The 14,266-nt window shown below is 40.9% G+C and overlaps 1 protein-coding gene across 1 annotated transcript in view; it reads left to right on the forward strand.

Annotated features, from left to right (window-relative positions):
• The window catches only part of LOC146321347 (IgGFc-binding protein-like), a 30,400-nt gene that overhangs the window by 5,406 nt on the left and 10,728 nt on the right, over positions 1-14,266 (forward strand). Inside the window, exons 5-16 of the mRNA XM_084726461.1 lie at positions 88-679; positions 768-1,363; positions 2,094-2,640; positions 3,209-3,759; positions 4,475-5,030; positions 5,252-5,448; positions 7,517-7,655; positions 8,566-8,888; positions 9,140-9,716; positions 10,568-11,151; positions 12,068-12,635; positions 13,438-14,009. Coding sequence (XP_084582587.1) covers positions 88-679; positions 768-1,363; positions 2,094-2,640; positions 3,209-3,759; positions 4,475-5,030; positions 5,252-5,448; positions 7,517-7,655; positions 8,566-8,888; positions 9,140-9,716; positions 10,568-11,151; positions 12,068-12,635; positions 13,438-14,009 — 5,802 coding nt within the window. The remainder of the gene's footprint in view (positions 1-87; positions 680-767; positions 1,364-2,093; positions 2,641-3,208; positions 3,760-4,474; positions 5,031-5,251; positions 5,449-7,516; positions 7,656-8,565; positions 8,889-9,139; positions 9,717-10,567; positions 11,152-12,067; positions 12,636-13,437; positions 14,010-14,266) is intronic.

Consider the following 14,266-nt stretch of genomic DNA (forward strand, 5'->3'; position numbering starts at 1 on the left):
AACTTATTTAATCAAACATACACTTTTTGTAGCTCTTAAAACATTGATGTCTGTTGTCTGTTCTTGCATTTGCATTTAAATTCATAGATTAATGGACAGAAGAGGAACCTGCCCCTCAGCCTGGGAAATGGCTCCCTGAACTTTTATCCAAGTGGCTCCAGCGTTGTTTTAGACACTGCCATTGGCCTTTCTCTGCAGTATGACTGGAAGCACCATCTCCAGGTTGAAGCTGCACCAGAGCTGTTTGGACTCCTGTGTGGTTTGTGTGGAAATGCTAATCACAGCTCTTCAGATGGAGTAATTGCCTCTAATGGCACTGTTGAGACCCAGACCAAGGATTTTACCCTCCCATGGGTGGTAAACAGTGACGCAGGTTCCTGTATTGAGGATTGCGGTGGTGCTGTCTCGTGTCAAGAGTGCACTCAAAGCCAAACCAAATCTTTTCCTGGCGTGAAAGGCAACTCCTTCGTGATTGAATGCACTCTGCTGCAAAGGAGTGATGGACCGTTTGCAGACTGCCACTCATATATTGATCCTGAGCCATTTGTTCGTAGTTGTGTAAACAACCTTTGCCTCAATGAAGCTGCGTCTTCTATGTGCAAGATTTTGACCACCTATACCAACATGTGCCAGAGGCTCGGGGCCAGAGTGCAAAACTGGAGAACTATTTTCAAGTGCTGTAAGTTTAATTTTAATTTGTCTTTAAGTAGAACAATAACATGGTTTGGTGGGGGGAAAATGCTAAGAGTGTGTTGTTTATTTCACAGATAAGACATGTCCTATTAACAGCCACTACGAGATCTGTGGTTCTGCCTGCCCTGCTACCTGTGGTAACCCAGAGGCCCATCATAATTGCACCCTGCCCTGTGTGGAATCATGCCAGTGCAACAGAGGGTATCTGCTGAGTGGTGGGAAGTGCGTGCCATATAGCAAGTGTGGTTGTCTTCATGAAGGTTCCTACTATCTTCCCAAGGAGAACTTCTGGATCGACAAGCAGTGCCAGGAGAAATGTATCTGCCAGCCTAACTCAAAGACTGTTATGTGTGCTCAGTCTCATTGTCAGGACGGTAAAGTGTGCAAGGTTCTGAATGGAGTCCTGGGCTGTCACATGGAGGGGCCCGGGGTGTGCATTGCCAAAGGAGATCCTCATTATACCACCTTTGATGGACGTAACTTTAACGTCTATGGCAACTGTACTTACCTACTCACTTCTCACTGTCCCTCCTGGGGGGACATGGATGACTTTAGCGTGGAGGTCCGGAACCAGATGCGGGATGCTTCAAATGTTTCCTTTCGGCATGTTAAAATGGTGGTCTCCGGTTATTCCATTGAGATATCAAGTGATTGGAGTAACAGGGTTATGGTAGGTTAATTTATTTGCTATAGGACATCTGGATAAACTGTCTCAACTGTTAAAAGGCGATTTGGGTAGTTAATGTGGGGTTATATGAGGTACTTATCAATAGCCAGTGTATTATCTACAATAGATGCCATTCAGCACATTCCCAGTTTGCAGAAGCAGAGAGGAAGCTATCTAATGTACCACTGTCGGCAGGATCAGTTTCAAAGGGTATTTTAGCCACTTAAACTGATGTTTTTTGTTTTTTTTAAAGATCAATGTTTTTTAAATGTACACTATATTTAGCATATTTTCACTGCTTTACTTTGCCTTCAGACAGCTTTTTATTGGGCTTATATAAACGTTGGGAAACCACCGTTTATATAAGCCCAATAACACTCCCTTCAAACCAACTAAGCCAAAAAACAACCAAACCATCCTTTGTTGGCAAAATCCTTTATTCTACCACACTGAACACAGGAATTGTTGGTCTACTGCTGCCTCCACCTGTTCGTTTATTTGCATTATTGTGTGACTTAAGTGTTTTTAAAAGATTTTAATTTTTTTTAGGTGTACCTTAAGTGGCCAAGATACCTTTTACTGTTAGCTTCTGTGCTGGTGCCCCTCTCTGCTTCTCCAAACTGGGGCTGCTGACCACCATTTATTACATCTAATACGCTGACTATTGATACCTCAGACAACCCCACTTAAAATAATCCAAACAATCACTTTAACATCACTCCACCTGTTTCAGGTAAATGGTCTGCTTCTACGTCTTCCGTCTGTGTTGAGCCGAGGGAAAGTAAAGCTCTACATGACTGGGCTCTCAAAGTGCATAGAGACGGACTTTGGTGTTGTTGTGACGCACCACTCTGACATCCTGACTGTTCAGATGCCGAGGAGCTTCTCTGGTAATCTCTGCGGCCTGTGTGGGAACTTTAATGCTGATCCAGAAGATGATCTGATGCCTGATGACAACTCTGATCTCTCTGAGGCCATTAGATACTGGCAAATCAGCAGTGAACAGGAATGCGTGGATGTGCCTCAGAACACCTCGGGTTGTTCTTCACAAGATATGACTCTTTATCAGGGAAAAGATTTCTGTGGACGGCTGCTGGACACAGAGGGAGCATTCCAGAGCTGTCACAAAATTGTTGATCCACAAGATTTCTATGATAACTGTGTTCATGACCTCTGTTCCAGTAACCAGACTGCCTTGTGTCTGATTCTGTCCAGCTATGTTGCTGTATGTCAAGAAATGGGAGCTATAGTGGATAAATGGAGGACTTCCAACTTTTGTGGTAAGTAACCATAGTATAAAATGTTTTTTGTAATGCTAAATATGCAGACATGGGAAGTAGTTAAGTACAAATGATTGGTCACTGTGCCCAAGTAAGAGTTTTAAGGTATCTGTCTTTGAGTATTGAGTTTTTTTTTTTTTTTTTTTCCAGCTTTTTACTTTTACCCCCTACATTTAAACAAACCTGTACTTTCACTACTGTCTTACATTTTTGAGACAGGCTCTTAGCTTAACACATTATGGGGAATTATTGATTTGTATTATGTGTCATTGTGTGCCATCAGGACAGATTAACCCAAATATATGGGGCAATAACACATAGCACGCATGGTGATGTTCCATTTCCCTAATGAAAGGTCATCATGGAACACATTAAAACTAAACTGGAAAGGCCATTTTTTTGCTTTAAAACACCAAGTACATATCAGAGCCTATATTTTTTTACTTGAGTAAAAAAGCTGCATCTGTACCTCTACTGTACCAGTATATGTACTTCTACTTGAGTAAAATACTTTTGCCACCTCTGTAAATATGGAATATTTTGAATGAAATGTGTTTTCTTTTTTTAGAGCTCTCCTGCCCACCTAATAGTGAATACCACCTGTGCTCCAGTCAGATGTCTGACTGTGTAGAAAGCCCAAGTCCTCTAACAGTGAAATGCAAAGAGGGCTGCTTCTGCAAACCTCAGTTTTTTCACAGTGGAGAGGACTGTGTACCAATCTCTGAGTGTGGCTGCATTTATGATGGTGTTTACCATGAAATCCATGAGGACTTCTACCCTGATGAGCACTGTCAGCTGCACTGCGTCTGTGTGGGCCACAAGAGAGTGCAGTGTACGAACCACACATGTCCAGCTGGAACAAAATGTGCCATCCAAGATGGCCACAGGGCATGCCATGCATTGCAACCTGTTAAATGTGCAGTCATGGGTGGCAGACACTTCAGTAGCTATGATGGACATAGCTTTGACTTTAACATGGGAAGCTGCCGTTATGTTCTATCCGAGGTTTGTGATGAGGAAGAGTCTGACCATACTGTTATTATCCAGCAAGGACAGCTGTACCTCAGAGTCCATGGAGTGAACATGTCATTGCAGATGGAGCACCAGGGAAAAGTAAAGGTAAGTGGTTGCACGTTTACCAGGGGTGTAACTTGGGTGAGAATTGCTTGGTACTTCACAATTAAGTTCTGATTCAGAACTTACAATGCAATCATTTTTTTTTTTTTTTTTTGCATTTCTACACAGTTACTCCTTGCTAGTTTTACCAGGTAGTCTAATTTAGAACATAAACATGATGCACGTTTACGTCATGTTTCACCATCAATTAGTTCAGTTTTATGGTGATCATAATGTTGAATTGGGTTTGAAATGTCTGACTTCTTTGCATTGATTCATAATCTTTCAATGGTGAATTCCAAATCTTTTTTTTTACCTGTAGATGTAATCATACCAAAACTCAGGGTATGGTAAAGTCCAAAGTGCAATATTAAAAACCAACAATGACAACTTAAAAAAAAGTCCTTTATTAAAGTGTGTGCAGTGTTTTATGTTCATATAAATGAACAGTATAAAATGTGCATTTGTCTTTTTAACTCAGTGTGTCTGCCTCTTATTAAAAAATAAACTTAGCCAGCCATAACCTATGCATGTGCAAAAATTTGCAAAGTAAACTGTCTTTGCTGCATTGTTCATACATCATTTAAAAATGTATTGCCAGCCAACAGCAGTCCTTTTATATAATAAAATTATTAAAAATTTATTGTTGCATCCTTAACCCTTACAAATAAACTGTTTAGTGTTCTTTGATTGTAACTTGGACATTTAAATCTTCCAGATTGATGATGTTTTGTGGAGTCTTCCTGTCCAGCTAGATCACGTTGCAATACTTCATTCTGGCTCTCTGACTCGTGTTGTTGTCGACACCGGGGTTGTTGTCACTTATGGAGGGCCCAACCTAATACAAATAGTGATTCCTGCCTCTCACAGAAGAATGTGTGGTTTGTGTGGAAACGTCAGCACCGTTGTTACAGATGGTAAACGCAAACCAAACAGGAACCACACAAGTGATATCTCCATCTTTGCATCTTCCTGGTTACTTTCACCACCTGGAACAAACTGCTCTGAAGAATGTGATGACTGTTCAGTGTGCAACTCTACCATGGCTGCCAAATTTGCATCTGATAACCTATGTGGCACGCTGCTCGCTCCTGCAGGACCATTTAGTGGCTGCCATTCCACTGTGGACCCAGAACCCGTCTTTCAGCACTGTGTGAATGACTTGTGTATGTCCAATGGGAATGAAGTCTTGTTTTGCAATAGTTTGAGGGAGTACACTTTTGCATGCCAGGATTCGGGTGCTAAAATCAAACCATGGAGGGGTGAGAAGTGCTGTGAGTATTATTAATCTTGATTTTTTTTTTTTTTTTTTTATGTGTATACATGTGTTGTTTCATTAGTCTTTAGTGTTGTGCCAGTGCATGTAAATCATACAGGCCTGCACACATGCTTCTGTTGTACTCTGGCAAGCTCTATATAGTGAAGGTGCCAGATTGATGTAAGGCAAGTTGGACGTTGTACAGTGTATGAACCCTTTTTTTTCCCCCTCCCACAGTGCTCTCATGTCCTGAAAACTCTCACTACAATATATGCGTCAGTGGATGTCCTGAGTCCTGTGGTATTTCATCCGATATCCCCTGCCCATGGGCCTGTTATGAAGGATGTCAATGTGACTCTGGATATATGCAGAGTGGAAACGGCTGCGTCAAAGCTGAGAAATGTGGCTGCTTCTACCAGGGGCACTACTATGAGGTGAGTCGCTGCACATTATTTAGCTTATATCAACTGAATACTTTTTCCATTTATCATGGCAATCGATGTATGTTTTTTGTGATCAAAGTTTTATTTTTCAGTACTGGAAGTTAGAGCATGACAGTGAATCAGCAGCTTCTATATGGACATCCAAATGATCATTTTAACAAAAACGAATCCAACGAGCATAATACTGTTTTATCCACGTCTGATCATCAAAATCCCAATGATGGCCTCTTCAGTCTTTAAAATTACACTCCCACCCTCCACCCCTGATGGCACATGAGTACCATACAGACAAGACTGGAATAGAAAAGTAAATAAATGAAATGTGTGTACAATGTATAACTATACACATACAAATGGATAAAAGTTTACAAAACTACACAGGGAGAATTTCAGTGAGGTATTAAAGGAGTCATAAATATACTTTTTTATTAGTTGGCACACTTGTGACAACAAACTGTTGGTTAATTGATGAGGAAAAAGCAAAATGAGCTGTTGATGGAAAAAAAATTCAGCTCTTGTTTTTTAGCTGTTGCTGATGTTATTATACAGAAAGCCATGTAACACCATCACAAGCTGTAAACTTTACAGTTTCTAAACAAACACAAATGATGGAAGTGGAAAAAGTGCTAGAAACAGCATGACACGCTGCAGCCAGTTCACCACAGGGCAGAGGATGCTCGCTTGTTTTTGCCACTGTCAGACTCAAATTGTTGTTAGTGTCTGACAACATTATGGAAAGGATTGTTAAAGTGAGAGACCTTTTCTAAAGAGTAAGATGTGTTTTGTTTAACCAGAAACAGCTTTTTTTTCCTTGCTTGAGCCAAACTCACCAGACTCTCTTTGAAAAACATTGTGAGCTTCATTCAAATTCAACAGAAACCAAATGAAACACACCAAAAACTGTTTGGTGTTATCTTTATGCTGTGAATTAAGGATTTATTCCAACTTGGTTGGAGAGATGGGGGATGATGGTACAAAGGACCATGGAGCACGGGTGACTCAGCAGATGCAGCCTGGGGAGAAGACGCTCCCCCACTGATTTTATAACTTAACTATGGGAGAACTTTTACTTTCTCTGACACTGTGCAAATCTGATGTTTTTACATCACATGATGATAAGTATTAAAACAGGAGTCTTGCTGGCTATTTAGGCTGATATGGGACTTTAGTGCAGCACACTGAACTGGACAAAAAGAGGACGAATTCTTGAATATTTGTGTTGGACAGCCAATTCTGATTTGCCTAAAAAAAAACCTTAGTCAGGGACAACCCTAATGCATACACACATATATTAAGACTAAAAAACAAAATGAGACAAAATGTACTGCTACAGAAAAATGGTGTACGATGATCTTGATGTCTAAATAATTTATGAGTACAGTCCCAAACATTATTTCACCGTCCGGTTTATAAATTTTGATTTAACTTTCTCTAATGCCTTGAACAAGGTGTGGAGATATAGAGAGCTCCAAAGAAATTGTCTAATGATGGAATTCATTCTGGAATCTGGAGTTCATGGTGGAAACAAAAAGTTGTGTTGTTTTTTCTGGGGTAGTTGTCAGGCCTAAAAGCAGAAGCCTTCTCTGAGCTCTGGTGACATTAATTACCGAATCATTATTTAGAAGTAAAACATTAGGTAGACTGGAAATACTAGTTCCAGTTACTGTGAGATTTTTCTTAATCCTGTGTAACAGAACATTTAGCATGTGATCTAACTGAAAATTGCAACTTGACTTTTGACTGACCTTTTGATTCACTAAGGGCGTGAGCCGTTCTGACAAATTGACATGTGACTTCATCGCAGATTCAGTTATAAACATGTTGCCACAGTCGAGTTCAACAGGTGACATGCCCCACTTAGTCCATGCACTGTTAATTATGACTCATTAATGTCTTAGCCAAATGTGCATATGCCTCACCTCTGTGTGTGATATGAGTAATCACAAAATCCTAGTCCTTTGTGTTTTTCTGTCGTTGTTTTGCTTTGTCTTTAGAGGACAGTTGTGTAACGATCACAAATAGTGACTCACTGTTGTGTTTTGGTTTTTTTTGCCTATAGATTGGAGAGATATCTTGGGCTGAGGGATGCTCTGAGCGCTGTAACTGCTCTGCCACCGCCACCATGTGCTGTGAGCCAGCCTCTTGCCCCGAGGGAGAGAGCTGCACCCTTAACAATACCTGGGGCTGTGCAAGGAAAGGTAGGCCCAGCTGGTTCTGCTGGGTTGGGTGACATTTGCTTCACAGGATAACTGTTGTTCCCGCAGCTGCACCATGCAGCACTCACCAGTCTTGCATTATCAGGTTTTGTCATTTTGTTTTTCTGTCTGGAGTTGTTTTGCAACCTCATACGTTGCACAAAGGTGTTTTTGTGTTTTTCCAGTGTCCTATCATTTGACCTAATGTGAGGTGTTAAACCTTTGCCCCTTTTGAATAATCCATTATGCACTTAGAAACCTCCTGTCTGCCTCAGGGTTTAAGCATGGTTGCACTGGTTGTCAATCATCAGTAATGATGCACTGCTCCTAACTTTCCTTGTCCTCATGGAAGCATATTACATGAAATACAAATAATAGAATGTGTATTTACATATGATCCCTTCCAAATAAGGCAGTTTCCTTATTCCTGGCCACAGAATATTTGCACTTGAAGGGATAGTTACGATTATCTGAAGTGGGGTTGTATGAGGTATCCATAGTCATAGTTGTATTGACAGCAATAGATACTGTTAGCATGCACCCAGTTGTATATATTCCACCTGGAGTACCGGTACAGAAGCTAAACAATTAACTGCTGTGGACAGGGTCAGTAACAAAAGGTATTTTAGCTACTTAAAAATCTCCCCAGAAAGCAGTCCAAGTGTACACTATATTTTAGAATGTTTTTACTCAAATTTCATAGGGAAAATCAGGCGTATGCTGGTCTACCACTACTGCAGTGCTGGTAGTTCTGCTGGCATCTATTGTAGATAAGATTTGCTTCTGAACTTTACTCAATAATTCTCTATTCACAGTAGTTTTTTTTTTTTTTTTTTGAAAGGGCTAACTGTCTGCAGGTGTCTCTCCCTAAATTGACATTAATCTTATATTCCACCTCTTTTATTTTTTTCAGCTGATAACTATGATAATAAGACCTGTGACAATGGAGAGACCTGTGTTGTCCAGAGTCAACCTCGGCAAACCCAGTGCTGGCTACTGGGAGGTGCCCACGTCTACACTTTTGATGGAAAGGTGTTTGAATTCCAAGGAAATTGCACCTACACCCTGATCCATATACTGAATGACACCAGTGACAATGACATGCATGATGATGCATTTTGGGTCAGGGTACAGAAAGACAGGACCCCCAGCGAGGCTTCCTCTATTAAAGCTATTCATGTCAAAGTGGCCAAAGACAATATTACTATCTACAGAGCAGAAAAAGGCCATGTTTGGGTGAGTTTGAATTTGGAGATGCAAACACATCACATCACTAGCCAGCCTTCCTGTTAGTTTGTGATTTAACTTTGGCATTTCATCATATAATGAAAGTCAACCATTATTAACTCAATTTGACCTTTAAATAAGCAGTTGCTCATGGGTTTTTGCAGCGTAGATACACTGCAAGGGTTAAACTTTCACCACAAAATAGGATGAGAAATGCATTCTGACCTAATGTTTACAAGATGTTTGCGCTCTGTCAACAGATAAATGGTGATAAAAGACTACTGCCTGCGACTCTACAGTTTGGACTGGTCAAGATTTTTCAGAGTGGCATGTTTGTTGTTGTGGACACGAGTCTGGGAATCCAAATTAAGTACGACTGTTATCATATCGCCACTATCCTACTCTCTAACACAACAGAGGTCCATGGTATGTGTGGAAATAATAATGGCATCGAAGAAGACGACCTCAGGACCCCACAGGGTGAGGATGTTGATGCCACCACCTTTGGCTGGAGCTGGAGAGTTCCTGATCAGGAAGCTCTGTGTTCAGCAGACTGCGGAGACAAATGCCCACGCTGCTCTGCTGAACAGCTACAGGAGAAAAATGTAGCCAGTCGATGGCTCTCCCTGCATGAGTACATTTGGTCGCCACAAAATCCATTCTACTTGTGCCGCGACATTGTTAGCTATGCTAAAATCGCCACAGCAGTGAGCATATTTGACCTGTGCTCCAGTAATGACACTCAGAAGCACCTCTGCCTGATCCTGACGGCCTATGCTGCCGCCTGCCAAAATGCCCAGACCCACATTGGAGAGTGGAGGAACAGCACTTTCTGCCGTAAGCTGAAATTTGTGTTGCAGTTAACCCATCAATGACTAATGACTGTATTTAGTATCATTTAGTATAAACCCGTAGCATCATATTTATGAGAGGTGGAAACAAAATTAGTTGTGGAAATTGTCATGTGTAGCCACTTGGCTTTGACAAAATCAAAACATTTTTGATTATACAAATATCTTGCCTTAATTGTCTATTAAGTAAAGCATGATAAACATGTACCAAAGTAGATTCTTTGCAAAAAAAAACCCCAGATGATTTAAAATTAATTTAACAAGGTAAATATCAGATTTACACTGGATCAAGTACATTAATGACATTGAAGTTGGTTTTAATTGAATGGTAAAAAGAATTTTATATAACTCTTGTTGAATGTGTGATCAGAGAAATCTGCATTTCAAATGTATGCACTCAATGACTGGAGACTAAGTACAAATTAATTATAAAAAATTACGTGTACTTTTTTTGTTGTTTTTGAAAAGTTTTGAAAAATTTCACTGGAGTTGTGTTCAGGTCAGCTAGCACTTACAGCACTGAAGGAAAGTGTACAATTTGACTGTGGGCATTAATGGATTAAGTGGATTTTAGCAGTTCAGTACTTGTGACTTAAAATGTCTCTGATAAATCAACACATTTAATTGATTCCAAGTGTCATTTCATTTTTATATGCAGATGTTTTCACACAACTACGCTGCAATCTTCAGAAACGGTTTCTAAATATACCTTTTTATCAAGTTATCGTTCCAACTTGCACTTAGTCCAACAGCTGCTTATATTAAAACCTACAGTGTCAGTAATGTGTGTATTTTTCTCCACATTGTTGAGCATTTTCTTTCTGTGTCTCCTATCAGCCATGTCCTGCCCACTGAATAGCCATTATCAGTCCTGTGGAACAGCCTGCCCTGCCACCTGTCAGGACCCATTCAGTTCAAGGCCCTGCACACTGGCTTGTGTGGAGACCTGCCAGTGTGACCCGGGGTTCGTCCTGCATGGCAACACCTGTGTCCCCTTGTCCCAGTGTGGCTGCACTCACAATGGCAACCATTACCAGAGCAACCAGACATTCTGGGCTGATGACGGATGCACTGAATGGTGCGTTTGTAACCCCAACACCCTCCAGGTGCTGTGCCATTTAGATTCCTGTGGCCCAAACGAATACTGCAGTCTTCAGGACGATGTCAGAAGTTGTGTGCCTCACGCCAAGCAGACATGCATGTACGCTGGTGGTCACATAGTCACCTTTGACCAATACAACTATGATTTTCATGGCACCTGTCAGTACCAGTTAGTGGGCATGTGTGGACAGGAACAAGGCCTTGATGCTGTTCAAGTTCACTTACAGACAGATGGACACCTGGAGTCAGCACTTCATGTCCTGGTAAATCTGAGTGGTGTGCTTGTGAAGCTAAATAGCACAAACACTGAGAATATAGAGGTGAGTGCCAGTATCCTGTTGTTGCTATATATTATATTTTCATTTCTTTAAAATATTTATAAACAATTATAAACACATTAAGTGTTCATAACCCATTTACAAACAAGTTATTCCAAGTAATTTTCATACTTTGGTGTGGCAAGATCAATTAACTACTTGCTAATCTTACGAATGAACTACCATTTAGAATTGGCAAAAGGGCAGCATTATTGTGACGTGTAAAACGGTGCATGCTGAAAACATCAATGTAAACAATATTGCTAAAGCCTAGTGTCTGAATCTGGTAATTTGATGTGCCAAATGAAAATTTGACTATTAAAATATGTTCACAGCAGTTAAATTCCAGTAACTTATAACAAATAAAATATATCTTGTCTGTTTTTGAGTTGTAAGAAATCAACTGTTATACACAACTACTCCTTCATAAAAATTAATGAACTGGGCAATATGTTAACAGAGTCTGGCAGGCAGTAATGCAGGCCTCCAGAGTTTGTATTGAGCAGTGGGCTTTTGTTTTCAGGATAACAGACCTAGCTTTACCTTGACAGCCTGCCTGAGCTTCCTTGAGAAACAACTCATTTCAAACATAGATGGTCTATTTAATATTATTTCAACCTTTAATATACTGTCTGTGGCTCCAAATTCCTATTTTGACTGCAGTACTACTAATTGTTGTATATTGCTCCTTTAGCAGTACAAAGAAATGTGGGCTCACTATTTGGCAAGCAACAGGTCATTGTTACCCTTTTTATCTAATGTGTGTCTTTTTAATAACCTTTTTAATGTAAAATATAAACCACTTATGAATAATTTAAGGGTAGTCTCATTTTAAAGTGGTACTATCTAATTTAACCAGACTTTTGAAAATGTGTTGCCCTGTGCTGACTTTTAAATGCAATTTTGGCACCCTCTACAGGTTGACGGTGTTGAGAAGAACATGCCCTATCACCTCAGCCCCACTGCACTGGCTTTCTCTTTGGGGCTGCACACTTACATCTATACTGACGTGGGCTTTGAGTTCAGTGTCAGCACAGAGGGCATAGTTAGAATCAGTCTCTCCAGTAAATATGCCAATTCTACTTGCGGCCTGTGTGGTAACTCTAACTCTGACCCCGCTGATGACCTCGTGGAAAACGGCACAGGGGAGCATCTCAGTCCTGATCGTTTTGAAGAAGCTTGGAGAAGTGGGCAGAATCCATGGTGTGTGGAGGGCTGTCTAGGAGGAAGTTGTCCAAAATGTTCATCTGAGCGTCTGGCCCGCTTCTCTGACCCGGAGGCTTGCGGGAAGATCCTGGAAGTTAATGGACCATTCAGGCACTGTCATGGCAAAGTGGACCCCTCCAGCTTTTACAAGCACTGCGTCAGTGACCTGTGTCTTCATGGAGGTCTCCAGCCTGCACTGTGTCACTCCCTGGCAGAGTATACTGCTGTCTGCCTTTCCCACAAGGCTCCAGTTTATGCCTGGAGGAGCCCTGGATTCTGCTGTGAGTGTTAATGTGCTCCGAGTGAATTAAATTAAATATCCTCTACAATTGTTTACCGTGCTGTTTGGAGTTCAGCATCATTGCACACCAAATGAAATATGGAGCGTTTGAAGATGCCATTTCATCATGTTTAGATTGTTTGATATTGATCACATAACATGAGGAAAAGAGAATGGAGGTTGTTTGCATACAAATCAGATATATGTCTGTAGGTACTTACAGAACATAAAGTTTGTTTGCTTGTGTATTCATTGCAAGTTAAAGGGACAGTTCAACCCAAATCAAAATGCTTATTTTTCCTCTTACGTGTTGTGCCATTTTCATCAAAAAATTCTGTTGTAGAAGCTGCTCACAAGGTCATTGGATTATCTTGACTTACTGAGTCTTGCTTCCTGGAGACCAGCATTGCTGTTGAGGTTTTTACATTTATTTTTGTGATGCTTAAAGCACCACAAAAAGAGTGCCATTTAGTTCAATTATATTCTAGAGAAGACAGACATCTCTACAGCTGATATTTCCTATGCTAATGAACTAACACCAGAGAAATCTAGATGCATAAATGTCACTACTGGCCAGAGGAAAAATATGCATTTTTAACTTTGGGGTGAACTGTCCCTTTTTTAAAAAATGTACTATAAAGTGGATATAGTGTGCTGTGAATCATATTGGTGTTGAGGCCACAACCTTTCAGCTGCTGCTGGACCACTAGATGGTACTAATGCATCACTGGTCAACCCTAACCTTTACAACATCTTTCCGTCTTCCTGCCCTAAGTGACTGATGTCTCTCTGTATCTCTACAGACTCGTCCTGTCCCTCCAGCACCAGTTACAACATGAGTTCTGCCTCTGTTCACCTCTGCCTTGGCTGGCAGAATAGCACAGTAGAGGTGCCTCCAAACACAGGGGAGAACTGCCTCTGTGAAGCAGGTTTAGTTCGCAGTGGCAGTGTCTGTGTCTCTCCAGAAAACTGTGGCTGCTTTCACCATGGAGAATACCTCCAGGCAGGACAGGAGGTGTCTACATGCACACAAAGCTGTTTATGCCATGCTGGAGGACACATGACTTGTCGTAATGTCTCCTGCGAAGAGGATGAGGAGTGTAAGCTCATTAGGGGTGTTCAAGGTTGCCACCCCAAACCCAAAGTGGCACGCTGCTCTGTTGATGGATCCCAATACACCACGTTTGATGGACAGACATTTGAATTTCATGGTTCATGTAACTACACCCTGGTGCAGACATGCTCTCTCAAGAAACTGGATGTGGGGCCCATTTTGATTGCTGCATACGGCAACTATAGTGAGGGCAGATGGATCTACCTTCAAATCAATAAAATATATTTTACGATGTCAGCATCTTTTCCTGGAAAAATTCAGGTAATTCATGTAATTTAACAACCTTCAACATGATTTATTGTTCATCTCTTATTATGCATTGTGAAGTCATACACTACAGATTGCATGTGCTGTAAAAACGAGTTATGTTTAAAGGGACAGTTCACCCCATATTCAAAAATACATATTTTCCTTTCACCTGTAGTGCCGTTTGTTCATCTAGATTGTTTTGGTACGAGTTGCCCAGTCTTGGAGATATCAGCCGAAGAGAGGTCTGCCTAATTTCCAGTATAATGGGA

This window comes from Lutjanus erythropterus, chromosome 9 (genome assembly GCF_056507025.1).
Source record: "Lutjanus erythropterus isolate fLutEry1 chromosome 9, fLutEry1.hap2, whole genome shotgun sequence".
Taxonomy (NCBI): domain Eukaryota; kingdom Metazoa; phylum Chordata; class Actinopteri; order Lutjaniformes; family Lutjanidae; genus Lutjanus; species Lutjanus erythropterus.